Here is a 22,404-nt window from a genome sequence, read left to right as displayed (position 1 = left end):
CGTCATCTATTTCACTCCCTACTTCTTCTTTCCCTAGTACCCACTCCCCCCAACTCACATAACACACAGTTACTTGCTAATCCCCCTCTCCCCCTACTTCACACTCTGCATCCTACCTATACCAGGTGGCCTTCAGCTTCCCGGGCTGCCCTGTGTAGCTTCTCAACTTGATCCTTTAGCTACAGTGCTCCTCCTGCCTGGATCATCCTTCCATTGGTGTATCCAGTGAAATCCTTCCCATTTCTCAGTACTCAGTTCAAGCATTGCCTCTTGCATTAAGCCTTTCCCTTCCCTCCCTGTCCCATCATAGAGCTGCCTGCTCCTTTTTTCCATCCTCCCCATAGTACCCCTCCTACCTAGAAGAACACCCATTGTAGCTTAGATTTTGGTGGGCAGGGAACCATGTCTTATCCATCTTCATTTCTCCAGCACTTTGTAAGTATTCAGCACATGGTAGAAACGCAGTAAATATTTGCTTAAGTACAAGCAAATCAGTCATAACACTGTGTAATAAATGCTGTTCAGGGGGTGTGTAAAGGGTGCTTATAGGAGCCCAGAGGAAGGGCATTTTATGGGTATGTGGTCCAAGATCAAGCTGACAGGAAGTGTGTTCATTTTTATTGTGGCAGTAGCCTTCCTCCACACTTCATCTTCTTTTTTGAATCCTATTTGCATTTCTGTTGCCTGACATGGCACCAGCTTCTAGGAGCAACCATTTGCAACATTTGCTGCTTCCCCCTTTGCACACCTTTTCCTTTGTCTGCTGAGACTGCTGTGGCCCTGAGCGCCAGACAGGGCAGAAGTCCTCCCTGGGCAGCACAGCCCACCACTCATCAACCAGCCATCACTGCCCATGTCCCCCAAGGAGCAGCACAGACAATTGCAGGTCACCCATAGTTGCCCTTGGCTGGGACCTCGTATCCCAACTCTAGCACAGGTAGCCAGGTCCTCAGAAGGAATCACTCTTGAATTATTATAAGTATTTATAGCCAATGCCATTATTTGAGACAGCTAACATACAGCTTAGCCAAACCCTATATTCCCCTCTTCTTCCTCTCTCACTGCCTCTGCCTTCCTCAACTCCATCCCAGAGAGTCCTTCCCCAGAGATAACTTGGGCTTCTTTGCTCATATAACAGGTCGGGCAAGAGGAGATGGAACATATCTCCCTGTGTGACACTTTGGACTCCTCAGATGTCCTTCATTCTGTAGAAGAGTTGAGAGTGGACCACGCCAAGATGGATGGTCCACGGAAGGGCCTTGTAGCAGAGATGTAAGCCTGTTTCCCACGCCTTGCAGCCAGCGCCCTGCCAGCCAACAAGCTACAGAACAAAGACTAGAACAGGACAGTGGGGACAGTGGGAGGGGAAGTAAAAGGCATGTAATTGGATCAGTCCCCAGCTGGGTCCATCTGCCTGGGGAGCCTGTCTCTGGTGATGGCACCAGGGGACATGTCACATGTCGTTGGAAAGCCTGTCTGTCCGGTGGCTTGTCAAACCTCAGCACCAAACACTCATTTCCTTAATAACTGGTTGCAGATCCTGAATCTATAAATTTAGCTAAACTCTTCTTGACCTTTCTATATTTTTAGCCTAGGCTGCTTCTCTGGATGACAGCTTCCATGGTTGATTACTTGTTCTGTGAGATACCTTCATGTCAAGTTAAAAGAAATTCTCTCTCTCGAGCTTGAAGACCCTGTCCTCTTAATGCTGGGTTCTAGTGTTGGTAACAAATTCATGTTTGGCCCTTGGCACAGGCCGTTGATTTGGGGATGGAGTGGGGGAAAAGAAGGTTGACATCTCAGCTTTAAGTTTTTCAGCCTCCAATTCTAATAATCCCCACCTGTTCTCATATAATGGCCCATTGGTCACCTCATTCACTTTTTGTTTTGTTTACCTGGACTTTTCCTACCTCTATTCAGCCTATGTTGAAATACAGCAGCTAAGTTAGTTTATGACAGATACTCCAAGCGTGGGTTGTTTAAGACCATGCTGAAGCCTTTTGTTCCTACTACCTTTGGGGGCACTTCTTGATCTTTGTGACTTTAACCTTAGGGCTGATGTTTTCAAAGACTGCTAAAGTAAAGCCTTTCCTTTTCCTACCACAGTGGCTGTAGTAGACAGTCGTTTCGTGTGGATAGTTTGGATTCCTCTCCCGTATTTGTTTTCCATTTGCCCACCTTGACCTTGGTCTCCAGTCTTACTCTTTATCCACATGGTTTCTGCCAGTTTGCATAATGAAATGCTAAGCTGCGTGCTCTTTCTTCTACAGTGCTTATAAAAATGTTAAGATTGACCCCATTTTTTAGCATCCTTATTGTTAATACTTCCATCCATGGGGGCAGTGGGGGAAACCCACCACTGTAGAGCATTTTAAATTTTTCAAGGGGTTGCACACCTATTGTCTCTGACTTTTCCTTAAAAATCTGTAGAAAGGAGAGACCCAACTTGAAAACTGAGAAAAACTGAAGCATGGAACGATTTTGTCTGTCTCACTTAAAATCATCCAGGAACTGGCAGATCTAGGATTAGAATCCTTTACCCTTAGCTCTTTCGAGAGTAACATATTAATCCCTTTAACTTGTTTCTTTTCTTTCTTTTTTTTTTTTAAATTTATTTATTTTATTTATTTATTTTTGGCTACGTTGGGTCTTTGTTGCTGCACGCGGGCTTTCTCTAGCTGTGGCGAGCCGGGGCTGCTCTTCATTGCGGTGGGCAGGCTTCTCATTACGGTGGCTTCTCTTGTTGTGAAGCACAGGCCCTAGAGCGTGCGGGCTTCAGTAGTTGTGGCGTGCAGGCTCACTAGTTGTGGCTCACAGGCTCTAGAGCGCAGGCTCAGTAGTTGTGGCGCACGGGCTTAGCTACTCCGCAGCATGTGGCATCTTCCCGGACCAGGGCTCAAACCCGTGTCCCCTGCATTGGCAGGCGGATTCTTAACCACTGCGCCACCAGGGAAGTGCCCCTTTAACTTGTTTCTTCGTCCTGCAGCACCTTAATTAAAAGAGATGAAAGGGATTAATAAATGAAAGAAAGCCCTTGGTAAATAACCTTAGCAAAGATGTTTTTAGAAAAGGCTAAGTCTGTTTACCTCTTCTTGTCTACATCTCATTGGCCTCTTCAAAGAAAATCGTAGCTGATTTAACAGACATGATTTTACCGAACAAATTCTCCTATCACTGCCCTCCCCTTGTCAATTCACACTTGGTGGTCCTACGAGTGAGAATTTTCTTTCCTCACTGCTTGTTTGGTGTAGAATTGCGATGATTAGCTTTACCTCTGGAGCTCTTATCCAGAGATCAGTCACTTTGACGGTGTTCATTATGTCTGGGAAATTGGCGGCCCCTGACACCAAGCACATCCTAATTGCCTGAGAAGGTGGTGACTCTGGGCTCCCTGCTGCAGGAAGATGGGAGTCTCTGGCCTCCTGGTGCTTCCCTGAAGTTCAGTGAGGACAGCCTTGGTTACTGATCCACCAAGTTGGCTGTGGCTGGGCTGGGGGGACACGAGGACTTCCAGACCACTTTCCCATGTACACTTCTCTGAGGCTATTCGTTCTTCTCTTTTCAGAGTCTGGAAGGAGGCTCGTACCGGGGGAGCTTGAAAGACCCCACAGGCTGCCTGAATGAGGGCATGACCCCACCCACACCTCCTAGAAACCTGGAAGAAGAACAGAAAGCCAAGGCCCTGAGAGGCAGGATGTAAGTGCTTCCCCAGACTCCAGCCTGGTGCACGTGTGTGCAATGGACAAGGGACGGGGTCCTGTGAAGTTTGGGGAGAATTAAGGATTCCCCACACTGTGTTTCCATTGGCACCATTCATTCTAAGTAAAGGTGACCGGTCTATACAGTGTGACATTGATCAACAACGAGCTATTTGGCACTGACTTTAAGGATTTTCAGCTGAAATATTTTCTGTAAGATAGGGGCTGTTACTGACAGTGTGGTTGTAACCAAGTCTGTTAGAAATTTAAAACAGACTGCTAAAAAAGAAAACAACAAAGGTCAGGGAACTATGGGACCATTACTGTGGCCCCATATCAAAGACTCCGTGTTAGAAAGTCTGATGGAGTTTCATCTGAGGAAACGATTCCCCAGATGTAGGAAAGTAACGTATAGGAAAAGGGAGCTGTTGGGCTACCAGACTGGGTTCTAGCTCCACCCCTTCTCCAGGGGTTTTATTTATTTAAAAAAATTTTTTTTATATAGTAATATTTGTTTTTTGGGGGTTTTTTTTAGCCCAATTTTTTTTAATTGAGATACAGTTGATGTACAATATTACATAAGTTACAGGTGTACAACATAGTGATTCACAAACTTTAAACGTTATACTTCATTTATAGTTATTATAAAATATTGGCTATATTTCCCTGTGCTATACAATATATCCTTGCTTAGTTATTTTACACATAATAGTTTGTACTTCTTAATCCCCTAGTACTATCTTGCCCCTCCCCCTTCCCTCTCCCCACTGGTAACCACTAGTTTGTTCTCTATATCTGTGAGTCTGTTTCCTTTTTGTTATATTCACTAGTTTGTTTTATTTTTTAGATTCCACATATAAGTGATATCATATAGTATTTGTCTTTCTCTGTCTGACTTATTTCACTGTGGGCTGAGTTCCAAGAGAACCTCTTTACTTTTCGAATGGTTAGGGGTAAATACAATTCACATTGCAGTCCATTCACAAGAACCCATATGTTTTGCAAGGTTTGAGTTATCTACGGTGATGTTAAGTCAATCTTCTGTTACTTGATTTGATCAAGAAGATAGCAACACCATTACTGCAAAACCGCAATCCCCCCAAAACTTCAGTTTTGTTGTTTAGGGTTTCACTCTGTGTTGCACGCAGAGCTGCTGATGAGTCTTGCACATAGCTTGATGTGTGAGAGATGGTAAGCACAGTGAGAATGGGATAGGCAGGCGGAAAAGGTCCCGCCCTGTTGCTAATTAGCCTACCCTTCTGCCTTGAACTCGTCACTCCTTTAGCCTGGTCATAGACAAGAAGATTAGCAAAAATAAAGGAGGCCAGGTCCTTCTGTTGCCTGCAGATAGACAAAGTGACCATTTATGACTGTTACCAAGGAAACATCATAGCTAGGGCCTGGCCCCAGAGCAGGGCTGTCACCTCCTAATGGAAATGAGCAAGTGTCACGTAAGTGCTCTGGTTCCATATTTACCCCCTTAACTTTATGGGTGCTCAGGGGAACCCCAAGAATAGAATAGAGGTAAAGAAATACCATCCCCAAAGGGAAATTTCTTAGGACTTGTACAAAGCTGCTTCTCCTTAGCTTTTCAGTTTTTACATAGATGAGGCAGGATTGGAGCTGATGTTCCAGTCTTGTCAAGCCAAAGCAAAACTTATACCAGGAAGGTGAAAGCTTATATTAGGGAGGTAACCTTTAAGGTGACAGGTGTTCCTTGGCAAAGCTTATCTCTACTCTTGTCAAAGGGCCTATGAACAGTCATTTAAGTCATTGTCTTGCTTCCAGGCATGATATTGTCTAATTTTGCTCCAACAGCCAAAGGTTTGTTGCCTCTTTTACCCAATTCACTCATTTCTTCCCCCTCTTCTCACTCTCTCACCCTCCTCCACATATTTCCACATCCTGCAGTGTCCCAAAAATCCAGGTGTTAGAATGAGTCATTCCTTTTACTGTATATTGCCCTTATTCTGCTATACTTTATGGTCACGATGAAAGAGAGGATATGAAGGTGTTTAATTGTAAACACCATGTGAAGCTGGAGGCTGGGAAGGGATAGAGAACTGAGACTCAACCCAGTAAGCCCTCAAAAGGTTTAATGAGAGCTCCATGGAGAGAAGATGTAAACAGACAGTTATTTGTCCAGGAGAAGAAAAAAGCCAAGAATGGACTTAATTGTCTTCAAGTTTTAGCCACTCATTTATTCAACAAATATTTGTTGAGCACCTGTTACGTACCAAGTGCTTGGCATACAGCAGTGAATAAAACAAACAATAACAACAAAAGAAAAGTCCATGCTCTCGTGACACGTTTACATTCTAATGGGAGAAATCATACAATAAACAAAATTTAAAATAAATCATGTAGTATGTTAGAAGCTGGAAAAAAAGGAAAAAATAGTAAGGGAGATCGGGAGTACGGATGAGGCCATGTTGCGGCTTTAAATGGTTCTGACCAAAGTGGTCTGCACAAAGACCAGAAGGAGGTAAGGAACTAGCCTTTAGCCATGGAGGAAAAGTATTCTCGACACAAGCAACAGCCAGTGCAAAGGCTGTAAGAGATTTTCTGTGGAAGACCAGCCGTTCCCTACCATTGTGAAGGACAGAGGTCAGAAGTAGGTCTGACCTGTAGCTGGAAGAAGTTTAGTTGGACCAAAGAATAACATTTACTTTGTAAACAACCTTTACTCATAAGAACTGAACGTGAAAAAAATTGCTTTATTGTCAGTTCAGTTTATTTGGCAATTGATTGTGTACTGCCTTGAGATGCCTGTAGCATAAATCTTTTATGTGCCTTTTCAGAATGTCTTTTAATGTGTCATTATCTCTCCAAGTGTTTTTCATCAGCTCTTCAAGGGAGGAGATGCTAGGTCCACTGGCAGCACCTAGTCTAATTCTCTTCCCTAGAGGCTGGAAAGCCCAGGACACCCTTCAATGTCAGCAGGTAGCTTAGCATAGAAATACCACCCAGAGGCAGAGAGCTGGACTTCATCTCCAGAAGGCCCTTCTAGCCCCAAATTCCCACTCTAACTTTCCTGTGGTTTTTCTTCTACCACTTTCTTCCAAGTGGTAACTCGGACCATGCTAAAGATACATTTAAATGCTTTTATTTGGCCTTGCCGGTTCCTTCCTGTGGCCTGAAACACATAATTGTGTGTATCAGAGAGAGGGAGCTGGTTGGAAGCGTTGGGCGTGCTGATAAAGAAGCCTGTGTTCCCCATCGCCCTGAGGCTCTAGGCCCGGGGATTCGGTGGCTTCTCTGTGCTGTATGGACAAGAATTTCAGAAGAATTGCTTCCTGGGTTCAGAACGGCTACTACCCTTGGGCTGGGGCCCCTCTTTGACATCCTAGAACTTGATCCCTTCTGCCACTCGGGTCAAAAATGCAGTTGTGTGGCTCCGGGCTAAACTCTTTCAAACTTAGATAATGCAAATCAGACTCCATTCAGCTGCGTACACCTACCCTGCCCCTGTGCACAGCCATACGTGTTTTATGTCCAGCTCTTTACTGTCTGGACAGGAAGAAAGAAGTGTTTGGGTTTGACGCCTCAGGGACTCCAGAGAGCCAGTCTGAGTAGTTTAACCAGGCAGCGGGCGACAGTGAAAGAGCAGAGTCTTTGGACTCTTGTACAACTGGGTTCCAATCCCAGCTCTGCTTCTCACGTTGTCATCTTGGGCGATACTGCCTCAGTATTTCCATCTACATACACTAGGGCTTAAGTACTTACCTTCTCATAAGCTTGAGAAAAGCCAGATGAAGCAACTGGCACAAAAGCAAATGTTCTAAGAGGAAGAAATCATTAACAAGAAAGAAAGTAAATGTCCTCGTAGTGATTAAATCCCACATCTGGTGGGGATGGGGACGTGGCCGCATTGAAAGGGGTGATTAGGGAATCTTTCTGGCCTTGACGGGGGATTTTTGCAGGCCAGTTACCACGGACGCCTATCTGAATAACTGTAGCTTCTGTATCTCAAGCACTTCACTTGATGACAGTGTCTCTGAGGCCCAAAGGTTGCTTATCAGACAAATGTCTTTCTCTTCTTGTTAAGCAAAGAACAGAGCTGACACGAAGGAGGAAAAGCCTCATGCTGATCCCTTGGCTTCGAAGCTCTCATAACTCAGTTTTGCCCCAGTGACTGTTACTCCTTCTGCCTCGTGTCTGTACAGCTATTCAGTTATAGGTGAGGGAGGAGGAAGCATAAGGAAGAGGAAGACAGATGCTGGGCTGTGAGCATGGTTCTTCTGGCTTTCGCTGCCATCTGGGGAAGCCTTCTCAGCCCCGGTGCCCTCAGCTCCTCGGCAGCGGGGGCCTCTCATCCAGAGGGCACCAGCCAGCGCCTCCCCCAGGGTGCCCAGCGTGGGTTTGGGTGGTCTTGTCATAGAGACGCCGAAGTAACTTTCCTGTGACCTTCAGTGTGAAGATTTCTTGCTTCACAGTGAAGAGGAACCCTCACTGTTCTTAATCTCCTGCTCAGGTTTGTCCTGAATGAACTGGTACAGACAGAGAAAGACTATGTCAAGGATCTGGGGATTGTGGTAGAGGTGAGTACATGGCCCAGGGCGGGTCTGTGGTCACCCAACCAGTGGCATATTGGACCCTACCTGGGCCCTTTGGTGTTTTTTTTGGTTTTGTTTTATTTATTTGTTTGTTTATTTATTTATTTTTGTTTACTTTTTGGCTGCATTGGGTCTTCGTTGCTGCGCGCGGGCTTTCTCTAGTTGCAGCGAGCGGGGGCTGCTCTTCATTGCGGTGCGCAGTCTTCTCATTGCAGTGTCTTCTCTTGTTGCAGAGTACGGGCTCTAGGCGTGCGGGCTTCAGTAGTTGTGGCTTGTGGGCTCAGTAGTTGTGGCTTGTGGGCTCCAGAGCACAGGCTCAGTAGTTGTGGCACACGGGCTTAGTTGCTCCGCGGCATGTGGGATCTTCCCGGACCAGGGCTCGAACCCATGTCCCCTGCATTGGCAGGAGGATTCTTAACCACTGTGCCACCAGGGAAATCCCGGCCCCATGGTGATTTAACTTGACAGTATGTATTTTACTCTCCCTGGGTATTTGTAGAGATGAAACTAAAAATGGTAGTAGATCAAATAGAATATGTAGGTAAGTTTTTTTCTTTTCCCCTTGAAATATTATGAGAGATTTAGAGGAGGGTAGGGCCCCAAATGTTGCAGCCTCTTAGTTAGACCTGAATCCATTTCACCTTGTTTTAGGTGACCAAGTTATTGTCTCCAGAGCTTTTCATTGGTATCTAACCAATATATATACTAGTTATAAATATATATATATATATCTCTAACCATAAATATAAGAATATACAGACATATATTCTTCAGTTATGAGCCACCGTGGGCACTAAGCAAGTCAAGCAGGTCACTCTTAGTGAAACCTTGGGGCTTCTATGTTTCCCTAGTTTGCTACCAAGAGGACAAAGAAGAAACCACCAATAAGGCAAGATTGGCAGGTGCACAGTTAAAAGTCAACTTGATAGTAAATAAAACAGCTCTCTCCATAGGAGTTTACTTTAGGGGGATTTAGACACTTGGAGGAAAAAGTCTAAGAAAGTAAATGGATAATTTAGATGCCTTAGAGCCCTGCTGTTAATCATCTTAAACGACAGGATGTGAAATCTAAAAACTGAATGCCTGATATCTGAATCACCTGCTGGTTCCTTACATTGGGTCTGTAAGCCCCCATCCTATGCAGTCTGCTGATTTAGGGGTTCGTATTTACCTGTCCTGAACCTTGGATACACAGACTAGCCTGGCATATAGAAGACTTGAATTCTAACTTGTGGAAAGTTATCCTCTTTTCCAAGGTGGGATGGGGGCAGCTAGGGGTGTAGCAGCCTCCATAAGCAGTCTAGCCTGGAAGTGGAAGGCTTGGGAATCTGCAGACTGAGGTCCAGGGAAGTCAGACATCAGTGGTGTGACTTAGAGAAATCACATAATTCCCCATGCACTGGCTTTCTCATCTTTCGATGGGGATAAATGCTGGTACAACCTCAGAACCTGATTTTAAAACTGAGATAAGATTATATATGATAGCACTTTACAGAATCTAAAGTATTCACATATTAAGACTTATTTCTAGGTCAAACACATCTAGTTTTAAGCCTTTAAAGACGTAATTAATTGGATTGGGAGATGGGAGAAGAACAGGCAACTATTTCTTCTTTGTCCTGCTTTCTTACGGGGGCTGGAGACAAGGAAAGGGACCCAGAACTTCACAGAAGTTTTGTCTGTCCCTCTGCACAAGGGTGAAGTCCTGGTTGAGTGCGGAGAAACCACGGAAGCCCTTGCCCTCCTCCTTACACGCAGGGAGGGCTTCCACGGGGCTGCAGGGTGGGGCTCGGCCCAGAAAGCCTCCTCGTGAAAATGCTTTACTCACCATTGCCTCCGCCCCGCAGGGCTTCATGAAGAGAATAGAAGAAAAAGGTGTCCCTGAGGACATGCGAGGAAAGGATAAAATCGTGTTTGGAAATATTCACCAGATTTATGATTGGCATAAGGAGTAAGTGCTACGTTGCCCTGAGGATCAGGGGGTCTTGGAATCCAGGACTCTCCTCTCCTCCCCCTGTGTCTGACCTTAGGGGTGGGGTTTGGGGAGAGTCTTGTGCCATTCATCTCACCATTGAGAAATGATACAGTTCTGAAGAATGTGCCTTCCTTCTCTTCTCTCCATCCTTTAATAGTGTTTTCCTGGGTGAACTGGAAAAATGTATCCAGGAGCAAGACAGACTGGCACAGCTCTTTATTAAATATGTGAGTGTTGCCCTGCGGCCCCTCCGCTCCCCCTGCCACCAGGCTCATTTGCATGCATTTTACTATCCCTCCCTCCTCTGCTCTCCCTTCTCATCCCTCTCTGAGCTGTTGGGGTTCTTTCTCTCTTTCCTGGCAGTTTGGAAGATGGGCTCTTGCCCCCTGTGTTTACTCTTTGTCCTTGATATTTAGCCTCCTTGGTGCATCCCCAGAGCATGGGCCACATCTTTGTCCTTTGTCTCTCCGCCCGTAGACCAGCTTAGCACTCTGAGATGATGCAGCGCAAGGCACAGCTGCCTGAGCGCCTTTCCCTCTGCCTTTGCAGGAGCGGAAGCTGCACATCTACGTGTGGTACTGCCAGAATAAGCCGCGCTCCGAGTACATCGTCGCTGAGTACGACGCCTACTTTGAAGTAAGCTGCTCGGGCTTGGCTGAACCACGGTGCGGGCAAGACGCTCAGGCCGGGGCCGCCCCATTCACAAACACCAGCCGTCATCCGTCCGCACGCGGCCCCCTCACGGCACTGTCCATCCCTCAGGACAGGCAGGGCTGCCTCAACAGAGCCGTTAGCTTCTTGGCTAAGTTCTGGTCAGCTCCTCCCCGCTTTTAGAGCCCCCGCTGGCAGAACGACTCTGTAACGCAGAGACCGCTGCAGAAGCTCCGGTCCTCCTTCCGTGACCCCGGAGCCCACTGTGCCCACGCCCTTCCTCAGCGGGCCCTGGAGGCTGCTTGCTAAGGACCCTTCTCCCGGAGGTGCTCACAGCACCTTGTACGTAGCCTCTGCTCCCGTTCCTAGAGGCCCGGCAAGCACCTCAAAGTGTTTGTTCTGCCCCAACCTGGAGGTGTTTATTTTGCTGGAAGAGAGGCAACACCATCACCTGGAAAGAGCCCTTGCCTGAGTGTTTGCAGATCTGAGTCGAGGGCCCAGCCCGTAGGCTTGTGGTGTCCCAGGGGAAGCCCTTCATTTCTGACTTGGCCGTGGTGTGGCAGAGAGAGCAGAACACCCATGCTAGCTTGTCCCTGGGACCGGGGTAAGGACACAGAGTGTGGCAGAGCTTGATAGGTAAGAAGGTGATGGTGAGGTGTGCTTTGTCGTTAATAACAAAATGAGCTATTGCGTAGGCAGTTCTACCCATTGCGTGGTTTGAAGATTCTAAACCTTTATTGGCAAACACCAAGACCTGCCGTCCTTGCCTCTGAACCCCTATCCAGAGCACCCCAATCCTTTGGTTCCTTTTCCCCTAATGTAGCTCCCTTGTGTTCCAGGAGGTGAAACAGGAGATAAATCAGAGGCTGACACTCAGCGACTTCCTTATCAAGCCCATTCAGAGAATAACGAAATATCAGCTGCTCCTCAAGGTAAGAGGGCTGTGAGTAAAACCTAAAATTTGATCATTTTTTTACTTTTTAAAATCATTTAGTTTGACTTGTCTTACAGAAATATGAAGCAAATGAGAGATTTGACAGTCCTTTGTCCCTTTCCTTCTTGTCATCATTCCCCTTTTGTCCCTATTCACACACTTTCTCTCCCCTTCACCCCTCCCGCCCTTTTCCCATAGCTTTGAATCTTTGACTATTCTGGGGCTTTTCTCTGTGTGATTACGTCCACCATGACTCACAGCTTCATATCTCAGCTACTACAAAGCACTGCCATCTCTGTGAGGAAGGAAAGTCTCCTGAGTGTCATCTTCGTTTTTACGATGCTACGTTTTTTATAGGGCTCTATTTTCCTAACTGGTTTCACTCTCCCTGCTTCCCCCACTTGCTAGGACTTCCTGAGATACAGCGAGAAGGCTGGTTTGGAGTGTTCTGATATCGAGGTGAGTTTTCTGCTTGTAATGCTGGTGGCTCTTATGGGACAGTATTGGATGTCTGCCCCTAAAGGGGAAAGATGGGCTCTGGGGAATGGAGAGTCCAGGCTGGCTCCTCTCAGACAGCAAGAGCCCCTTGCAAACAGCTGCCCAGCAGGATGTAGAGTGGCAAGTATTAAGGAGCACATTGAACGTTTTTTGAGAATCCGGTCCTGGGCCAGACCAGAGCTTAGCCCCGCTCATGTCCTCCTTGTGGCTCCCAGTGACATGTGGTGCGAAAGGGTGGTATTTGAACCCTCTAACATCCTGCAGAGATTGGGTGTTTCATTGTGCAGCTTTATCCATGAATCCAGGTACTATTTGAGGCTGACATATAAATAATTCCATTTTCACTCCCTCCCCCGTCCCCGAGGATTACTCCCTAAGTGAAGTCCTTAGAGACAATGTCACCATGGGGATTATTTTAAGCCAGAGAGGTTACAGACCATTCTGGCAGGTTATTTTAGGTTAAAACCTCTAGTATTTCACAAGCAAGGCTAAGCTGTTGCTTCGGCAGCCAGGGAGCAACAAAGAGAAGAAAGAAAATGCAAGAAGGAAAGCAAATGGATAAACAGAAGTGGGAAGGTGAAGAAAAGGATGGGCTGGGTAGCATCCTCCCCGCGTGTGGTCACTGATTCACGTGGAGCCCCTGCACGGATGACCAACACCCCCCAACTCAGAACAGGAAAGCCCTCCCTCCTCTGAAGTGGACAGCAGGGACCAGTGTCCTTTCCTAGGGTCAAGGAGCCCCCAGGAGGCCCCTGGCTTCCAGCATGGAGCTGCCGAGCCCCCTACCCGAGTTCCGCTCCCCGTCCTGACTGCTGTTGTTCTTTCCCACAGAAAGCAGTGGAGTTAATGTGCCTTGTTCCAAAACGCTGCAACGACATGATGAATCTGGGGCGCCTGCAGGGCTTTGAGGTGAGCCCTTAAGAAGGCTTCTTAGCCCTCTCCCTTCAGGGCAGCAGGAGCCCAGGCTTCCCTTTGAAGTCCTGTGCACGTGTTCTCTGCCTCTGTCACTCACCACGTTTGCCCTTGTGCCCGGGCCCCTCCGAATCACAGGCCTGGAAGGTGCACCTATTTAGGACCTCCAGTGATAGGGCAGTCAGAGGAAGTCAACCAAGCTGCAGTCAGGATTGCAAGGGCCTTGGAAAGACCCCAAATTCTTTATAGCTATGGACCTGCCAGTGACCTCTTCCCTTTTCTTTCTTGCTTGAGAAATGCCGGGAATGTGAGGGAGAGTAGGACTACGTGATGGGAGTAGAACCAGAGGGAAAATGGAACATTTTTTTTTTGGAGAGGGTGGTTCTAGTAAACAGGTCCACATAGTGGCTGGCTTTTTAGTTAAACGAATGTTTAAAGCTCTAAAACATCACAGTGCACATTTCTGTTCTTTGACAAGAAGAATCAAGTCTTGGGAGAAACAGCTAGATGTACCCAAGGTTTGGATTTCAACAAATATGCTAGTGTGCTAGGGCTGCCATAACAAAGTACCACAGACTGGGTGGCTTAAACAGCAGAAATGTTATCATCTCACATTTCCAGAAGTTAGAAGTCCGAGATCAAAGTGTAGGCAAGGGTGGTTCCTTCTGAGTGCTGTGAGGAAAGGGTCTGTCCAGGCCTCCCTCCTTGGCTTGTAGATGGCCGTCTTCATGTTCACATGGCATTCTTCCTGTATCTTCACATCGTTTTCCTTCTGTACATATCTCTGTGTCCAAATTTCCCCTTTTTATAAAGACACCGATCATGTTTGATTAAGGCTCACCGTAATGACCTCTCTTTAACTTGATTCCCTTTGTAAAGGCTCTGTCTTTTGATAAGGTCGCATTCTGAGGTGCTGGGGGTTAAGACTTCAATATCCAAGTTGGAGAGGGGATTCAATTCAACCCATAACAGTGAACCTTAGAAGAGCAAATTGACTTTCCTGGTTTCAACTTAATAAGTGGCTGTTATTAATTTATATCCAAACTTCTAACTAAACATAATCTCTTTTAAATATTAATATGATAAAACTGGAACTGATGCAGTTATTGACTGGTGCTTAGTTGTTGTTGAGCCCCTTAGAGAAAGATGTGGATCTTCTAATCCTGTTTCCCAGCAATCCTGCAAGATTTCATTATTCATTTTTTTTCTCTGGCCAAACTAGAATAAAATAGACATAAGGCAGACTGGTATACAAGTAAAGTTAGGAAATGCTATATTCAGGTTTGGGTTAATGAGTTGGATTCATGATGGTCTTGAGCCAAATTCTTCTGTCCTTTTTGCCCTTGCCGCCCATCCTGCTGTCCCTGTCTGATTTCCATTGATTTGTTGTGACCAGGAACTATGTGGAGGGTCCTTTCTGCTGTTCATTTTTTCACAGGTTCTTGTTCTCCACAGTAGACATGAGGCTTTCGAGAAGCAGGGTCATGCAGCAGAAATTCACCCCGAGTTCTCACACAGTGTTCCTTTAGTCATGCTAGATGACGTTTTACCTGTTCCCTTGGAATTATGCCAGATCTGAGCCTATTCTGAACAAAAGTAATTCCTTTTGCTCTTCATCCTTGGTGTCCCTGTGTTTTTCTGAGCAGGAGTCTGACTTGACTTTCTCTTGGTCTCTGGAGGAACTGACCACTAACAGGAGGAACAGCATCTGATGTACCTTCTGACCCAAGTCAGACTTCACAGGAACTGTGTTGTGCATGTTCGTGTGTCCACGGAAGGCCACACACAGGAGGGTGGAATTATTTTCTCTTTTAAATCGAACACCACCATCTCCTTTTTTCATCAAGCCTTAGAGAATATGCTTTGCATTCCTTCAGCTAATTGGGAAGGACCATGAACGTACTTCCATTCCTTCTGAAGTCCGTGGCTTTGGGTCAGGGAGAAGTTAGCCCTTCCCTTAGATTCTCTCCCTTTTAAATCCTCTGGCTTTCCCTTTGGCATTGACAGGGCTATAAACTCATGGGTCAGGCTCTTATGTAATATTAATAGAGCTTTTAGAGCTGGTCACTGGCTTAATATTAACTTTGGACCAGCGTAGAGATAAGCCTGTTTGGAGGCTGACCTTGACAGTAAGGAACCACAATCCAAGCAGAGGGCAGGCGTTTCTCAGGAGCATGAAAGGAAAATGGCCTGTGTGTTGGGTAATGTTTGGAATAAGGCATCACATACAGAGAATAGGCCACATTTGCACTAAAGGGCAAAAGTTGTCACCTGAGAGTACAGTTCAGAGGAGGCTGTCTGGCCACTATCTCAGATGCCAGTGTCTTCTTGTTGCAAAACAGTAGGAAAAGCAAGAGCATCCGTGAAGACTTGCTGGGTTAGGCCATATTCCCTTTGAAGATGTGACGATGTTTCTGAAAATCTGGTTAGAATTGGCAAACCAGATAGGCTCCACCTCCTACCCTGAGTGTCAAGTGATCTGGTAACTGGAGGCATTGAAATATAGGCACCTGTCGATAGTATCTCAACTGTACCTGCTGATCTGTAGCAGGAGACTAGGACCTCAGAATTTCCCCATCCTGAAATAATAGAAGAAAGGAGCCTGACTCGTCTGATTTTTTTTTGTGGGCCGGCCTCCATCACTTCCCTTGGTCCCAGGTTGGTTCTAGGTTCATGGTTAGCAACCCAGGTCCTGTCCACAAGGGCCGGACAGGCACAACTCTCAGAGTTCCGAGGACAGAAAGGCCACTTCCAGCTCCAGCATCATCTACTTTCTGTTCTCCTTTTAATAAAAAACAAGAAGGGCCAGCATAATCCCCAAACATTTTTTTAGCTAATAATTTTACCTTCCTTCTGGTGTTTTCCTGGAGCTGCTTCTTAGTGGTTCCACAGCCTTCTTTCCCTTCCCTCCAGGGCCCTGTGTGAATGGGAAGGTGGCCACAGTCTGCCCTAGATGGCTGGGTGGGCCCTGATTCAGTCTCTTACTAGAGCCCGAGGCTTTTGCTGCCAGGTCTGTTGTCCATGTCCCCACAGAGGGAGGTTCTGTGACCTAGAGGATTGTGGTCATCTCCCTGTCTTTCACTTACGTCACCCCAGTCCTTCTTTCCGTCAGGGCACCCTGACGGCTCAGGGCAAGCTGCTGCAGCAGGATACATTCTACGTGATTGAGCTGGATGCCGGCATGCAGTCGCGGACCAAGGAGAGGCGTGTGTTCCTCTTTGAGCAAATTGTCATCTTCAGTGAACTGCTCAGGAAGGGATCCCTCACCCCAGGCTACATGTTCAAAAGGAGCATCAAGGTGAGGATCCAGGCGGGGACGAGAAGGGGCAAGGAAGAGTCACACTGGGGGAGCCACTTCCCTAAGACAGAGACACTGGCACGAGTGAGGGTCCAGAACACTGAAGATCTTTCAGCCTAGTAACCTTCGGGATTGAAGGTTGATTATCTGTGAGAAAAAGTGACAGGCTCGGTGCCAGTCTCTAACATGATCCTGCAGGTTCTCCAAGATCATGTCGTCCACTCAAAGACAGAAACCAAAGTATTTAACCTATTAGATTCAGGGCACATTTTTGGAAACATTTCCTGAAATACAAACTCTGAGGAACTGTAATATGTTGTTGATTTTTTTAAACTGCTTCGTATGGAAAGGATCATCTTGGTTTCTTCCAGATGAATTACTTGGTCCTGGAGGAGAACGTGGACAGTGACCCCTGCAAGTTTGCACTCATGAACAGGGAGACTTCGGAGAGGGTCATCCTGCAAGCCGCCAACGCTGATATCCAGCAGGCCTGGGTGCAGGACATCAATCAAGTCTTAGAAACACAGCGAGACTTCTTAAATGGTGAGTACTGGGTCTGGCTTCTTGCTGGGCCATTTTCAGGGGACCCCACACCTCTGAGCCTCCTTGGGTCTGGGCTCAGGGTGAGTTATGAGCCCCGATCACATTTATATGCATTCCAACTTTGTAGTTTTCAGAAACACTTCGTGTAGAATTTTTCTGAACCCGAATACACAAGTGGGCAGATGGGGCATGATAAAGAAGGCCATCTTTCCAAAAGGAGAAATAATCTCTTGCAGCCTTGACATAGAGGATGTGCCCTGTGCCACTATTACCAGCTGGTAATAATTGGGGCAAAAGTCTGAGATGGGCACGTCCTCTTTGTCTCGGGGGCCAGCTATCAGTGACGTGTATTTTTCCATTTAGTAGCTAATGGCTGGTCATCTCAGAGGTTCTCCAGTGCTATCTAGAGATAACTGGCAGTTTGGCAGATCAGCTCAAATCCCCCCTTTGCTCCCAACAGAGGTGATTGCTGACTCTAAATTTCAGTAATACCTTGAAACTTCCCAGAACAAACTGTCAATTACACAGAGAATGAAGCTCCCTATGGACCTGAAGGAGTACCGTATGGCCATATGTGCTCCCATGTTTACGCATACATGTCCACCCTTGGGTGTGTCACCTTTTCTAGTCTAGAATCTGGTGTCTTTCAAATGATGCAAATAGAGCACTTGCTGGGTGTTATCATGGAACTCAGTGCTGTGGGGATGGACCTTGGGCAAGTCATGACGTTTCTCTGGGCCTCAGTTGGCTCTTTTTGTGAAAGACCTACTCTGCAGCACTGGAAGCAGGAGAGCATGGCACGCCTCCCATAGAGAGCGTCATTCTCTGTGTACTCGTCAGTCTGTTCGGGGAAGTTTCAAGGTATTACTGAAATTTAGAGTTAGCAATCGCCTCTGTTGGGAGCAAAGGGGAATTTGAGTTGGTCTGCCAAACCCCAAGTTATCTCTAGATAACACTAGAGAGCCTTGTGAGATTACCAGGTATCAATTGTACTCCATGGTAAGGGATTTAACACAGTTGTGTTTATTTTAAAACAGATAAAAAGAGATTATGGAGCAGAATGCCTTGCCTTTTTAAGATAGAACACGAGACTTCAAAACAATTACACATTTACCGAGAGTATTTGGGGGCCATGCCCCTGGTCCCCCAACTGTAGAACAGTTTGGTGAAAAAAACTAAACTAAGTGATTTCTAGAGTTCTTTCTCATTCTAAAGAGTCTAAAATTAAACACCAGCCCAGTCCTGAGGGATAGTAATGAAAGCTGTACATAGTTCACAGTTATTGAGTATACAACATTGAATTAATGCTTCTATGGATAAAATAATTTTAAGCAAAAACATGTGCTTGTATACAATACATTCATTAAATTACATTCTATTTGGAATTTCTGATAGATTCTAAGCTGGAATGAGGTTTTTGAGTTCATCAATTCAGGACAAAAGAAAAATAAGGTAGGACAGTAAGTTGAAACCAGAAATAATTGAGTAACAATAACGGCTCCCATACATTGAGTCCTTTCTCTGTGCGAGGCATGATGCAAACCATTTCACATGTGTTACCACACTTAATCTTCACATCAGTGTGGAAAGCTAAGTAATATCATCCTGCATTTTTCAAGTGAGGAAAAGGAGGCTCAGGGAGGTTAAGAAACTGGTCCAAAGTCACAAAAACAGTAGGTGCTAAAACAAGAACTGGAACCCAGAACTGTATAACTTGTATAACTTAAAATTAGGCTCTAACCCCAAAACTGCAGTATAGTTGCTAGTGGTAGGGCACACATTTGTCTATGAGTTCCCCAGCAAACAGAGCAAAAAAACAGGACCAGGTATAAGACACTGTATCCATCAGCCAGATACAAACCCTATCCGAAGATGCACAGCTTTCCTGATCCTAAGACCTAAGTTATGCAGATTGAGGCTGGTGGAAGAGCACAGACTTTCTATGCAGCTTATTTAAGAAGACATACTATTTTCAAACACTTTAGCACAGTTATTGCGTATAATCGGGTAATACCCCACTTCCATGAGATGGGTAATGATTCATCAAATCAGTTTGCTACAGCCTGCTTCACAGCTGTCTGCTATCTGCTTCAAACTTAGAGCGGTACTTCTTTGGGCATAGTCAGTTATCCAGACTTGTACATGGTTCCAAGAGACCTTTTGCCTAATTATAGTGAATTATGGAGCTATTAATGAACCAGATTCTCAATACGTAAATATTTAATGCTCTCCAGGGAGAAAGGCTGAGGTCTGGCAGCAGCCTGTTCAGCACTTTGACACACTCAAAAGACAAGGATGTGACGATGGACTGGGGCCAGGCTTTTGCTTGTAGACACACATGCAGGCACCTCAGAGCCAACCTTTCCCTCCTGAGGCCTCAAATAGAAAGGAAGTGTGGACTATATGTTCAGTCCTATTAAAGTATGTACCTATTACTATGGAAATATCCTTATAATGGAAAGTTCTCAGGGCCCCAGCTGTTAACCCAATTAAATATTTGTTACAGTGAACACTGACAGAAACAGCATAATCGGGCCAGCCTTGAAGTCACTGTTACAGAATTCGACCTGTATGGCTTTTGCCTGGCTGTACCTCTTTAGTACTAAGACCTTGGAGCTTTATCATCTTAAACTCAGGAAAACAAAGCTCACCTCTTTCCTTTCAAAGCAGCTTTCTCCAGAGTTCCACTGACCACCACTTCTCCCAGCTTCCAAACGCAAGTTACCCTGGCTTCTTGCCATCTTTTCCCATCTAGGCTGTGTCAGCCTCAGCTCCCTCTGGAGCGCTTGCCGCACCGCACCCTTCCGCATTCCCGTGGCTCTGCTCAAGTCCAGTCTCTCCCCTTCACTATCTCATGGCTCCTAATCAGCCTGGCCGATCCCTCCCCGCACCCGCAGCAAGGTTAATGTTCTTCAGGTGTACTCTGGTGCTAGCACCTGCATTGAAAACACGAACGTTTACTTAATTCAGTCACTTTTCATGAACTTCAGAATTAAATCCAGACTCATTCACCTGCTTTCCAGATCTTTCACATCATGGCACCTCCAACTTCCCTTACCTGTCTCATCTCCTCTTCCTCCACAGAGACCCATGGCTCTGTGCTCCAGGGAATCTGACTCCATCCTGTTCCCCAGACCCACTTCCCATTTGCTTCCATCCTGCAGAGCCTGCATGTCGGGGCCTGATGGCTGGCAGTTTCTGAAGCTCTTTACTACCACCCTACCCATCCCTGTGTCCACCCACACACACACGTACTACAGAGCCCTCTCTCCCTCCTTTTGCACCATTTTGTTTTTGCATTGTCATCATATAGACAAAACTAAGAATAGTTCTCGGTAGATTATACATTCTTTAAAAACGGGGCAGTATCTTCCTCACGTATCCTCACTCTGCCTCACACCAAGCCTGTACCTCATAAGCCTTCAAAGCTTATGGGATTTCCCAAGCTGAGAGTAATGGTCTCCTCTTCCCCTGCAGCCCTACAGTCGCCCATTGAATATCAGCGGAAAGAAAGGAACACAGCTGTGATGAGGTCCCAGCCTGCTAGGGTTCCCCAAGCCAGCCCCAGGCCTTACTCCTCCATCCCCGTGGGCTCCGAGAAGCCCCCAAAGGGCTCCAGCTGTAACCCGCCTCTGCCACCCCTGAAGATATCTACCTCCAATGGCAGTTCGGGGTTTGACTACCACCAGGCTGGGGACAAGTTTGAGGCCAGCAAGGTAAGTGACAGCCCACTACTGCCAGCCTCACCACTTTGAGGGTACAGCCTCTGGGCTTACTTTATAAAGTAGCATCTTTTTGTGCTGATCATTTTAGCAGGAAGAGCCCACTAAACACAGCCTAATCTCAATGATTTCTCTTTCTTCCCCTGCAAATTGAGTGAGTTAAACCAGTTCCCCACCTCTCCACTACCCTCCTCCCCCGCCATCCAGATACTCTGTGTTAAAGGGCTGTCGTCATCTGCAGAAACACTCTACAAATATGGTAATGTTGGAGTGGCAATTAATGATTTGTAGCAAATAGAGGAGCTGTGGTGTGGATCATCTAAAAGTCGCAACTCTAGGGTTTGACATCTTGAAGAGATTGCCCTTTCTAACGATGAGCCGATGAGCCGCTGAAGCGAGTTCACGCCCACTGGCTGAAGCAGCAAGAGGATGTTGCCCATCAGTGGGTGAATGGGGGAAGCTAGCCTTGGATTAGACTATCCGAGATAATCCACAATTCAAACATCGCCATGGGGAGAGTCATCAGTGTAACTGCAGATCCAGTCTACACAGCTGTTTTGACCCCACCAGGTAGTAGGAATGACAATGAATGGGAAAAGTGCTAGATCCCGAGTCAGGCGATCTGGTTTCCATTCCAAATTATGCAACTCAGAACTTTGCCACTTGCCCTGGAACCTCAGCAGTTTACTTAATCTCATCAGGCCTGTTTCCTCTAGAACTCAATGGGTCTGTGGGAACATCTGCATTTTTTACCTACATGTTCCCACCTTATAGTTTTATTTTTCTTACCCAAATTATTAGGTGATGTTGATTTTTTTTTTTTTTTTTTTTTTTTTTTTGGCCACGCCGCACAACTTGCAGAATCTTAGATCCCCGACCAGGGATTGAACCCAGGCCATGGCAGTGAAACCGCCAAGTCCTAACCACTGGACTGCCAGGGAATTCCTAATTTTTTTTTTTAATTAACTATTAATGTCTAAGTTCAGTTCTGTGTAAGAGTAACTATACTGACCTATTTTATCACATCAGCTGGAAATTATTTTTTCATCTTAAAAATCCTCTGCCCTTGTGAATAAGTTGAAGTCACATTAACTTACTGAAGAATTTCTGGCTCTCACCATGCTCTATGAGGCAGCCAAGCATCTGTGGAAGTTACAAGTCTGTCTAGAAGCAGCTTCCCTGGTGCAGAGTCATGTGCAAAGGTCATGGAGGCAGGACCCTTCATATTAATGAATACAGGGGGACTGGAGTTCTCTTCCCACAGGAGTTGGGTCAGGGTAGGTCATGGCCTTGCCTTTGAATTGGGCAAATGTCTCATTGTTACTGCTGTCTCAAGGAGGGTCAGAATGTAGAGTAAGACCAATGCTTTTTCAAAAGGAAGAAAAACATGTATCAAAGAGCCTGTGTTCTTTTCTTTGGGGGATGGTGACTACTGACCTGACCTTTGCCCTGACCTCACTCTGCCCAGGTGCTTACGTATCCCCATGTCTGTGCCACACTCTTCCTTCCGTGAGCTGGAGGATGTTGGTGGGCAGATGCATGCTAAGGAGGGACTCCCAGGTGGAAGGCGTGTTTACACCTTTACCTAAGGCTGGGCAGTATCTCCACCTTTTCACC

At 46.2% G+C, this 22,404-nt stretch overlaps 1 protein-coding gene across 10 annotated transcripts in view; it reads left to right on the top strand.

Annotated features, from left to right (window-relative positions):
- Positions 1–22,404, top strand: part of KALRN (kalirin RhoGEF kinase) — a gene marked incomplete at its 3' end in the record, with an annotated part of 654,541 nt that overhangs the window by 590,167 nt on the left and 41,970 nt on the right. For all 10 annotated transcript variants that reach the window (XM_082458482.1, XM_082458476.1, XM_082458483.1 and 7 more), the window contains 11 exons: positions 3,566–3,696; positions 8,173–8,239; positions 10,102–10,205; positions 10,387–10,456; positions 10,779–10,865; positions 11,720–11,812; positions 12,223–12,273; positions 13,144–13,221; positions 16,337–16,522; positions 16,894–17,065; positions 20,543–20,781. In XM_082458482.1, coding sequence (XP_082314608.1) covers positions 3,566–3,696; positions 8,173–8,239; positions 10,102–10,205; positions 10,387–10,456; positions 10,779–10,865; positions 11,720–11,812; positions 12,223–12,273; positions 13,144–13,221; positions 16,337–16,522; positions 16,894–17,065; positions 20,543–20,781 — 1,278 coding nt within the window. The remainder of the gene's footprint in view (positions 1–3,565; positions 3,697–8,172; positions 8,240–10,101; positions 10,206–10,386; positions 10,457–10,778; positions 10,866–11,719; positions 11,813–12,222; positions 12,274–13,143; positions 13,222–16,336; positions 16,523–16,893; positions 17,066–20,542; positions 20,782–22,404) is intronic.

Source organism: Balaenoptera physalus, assembly GCF_965194825.1.
Source record: "Balaenoptera physalus genome assembly, chromosome: 4".
Classification (NCBI taxonomy): Eukaryota; Metazoa; Chordata; class Mammalia; order Artiodactyla; family Balaenopteridae; genus Balaenoptera; species Balaenoptera physalus.
The sequence above is the reverse complement of the archived record's forward strand: the minus strand, read 5'-3'. Positions and strand labels throughout refer to the sequence as shown.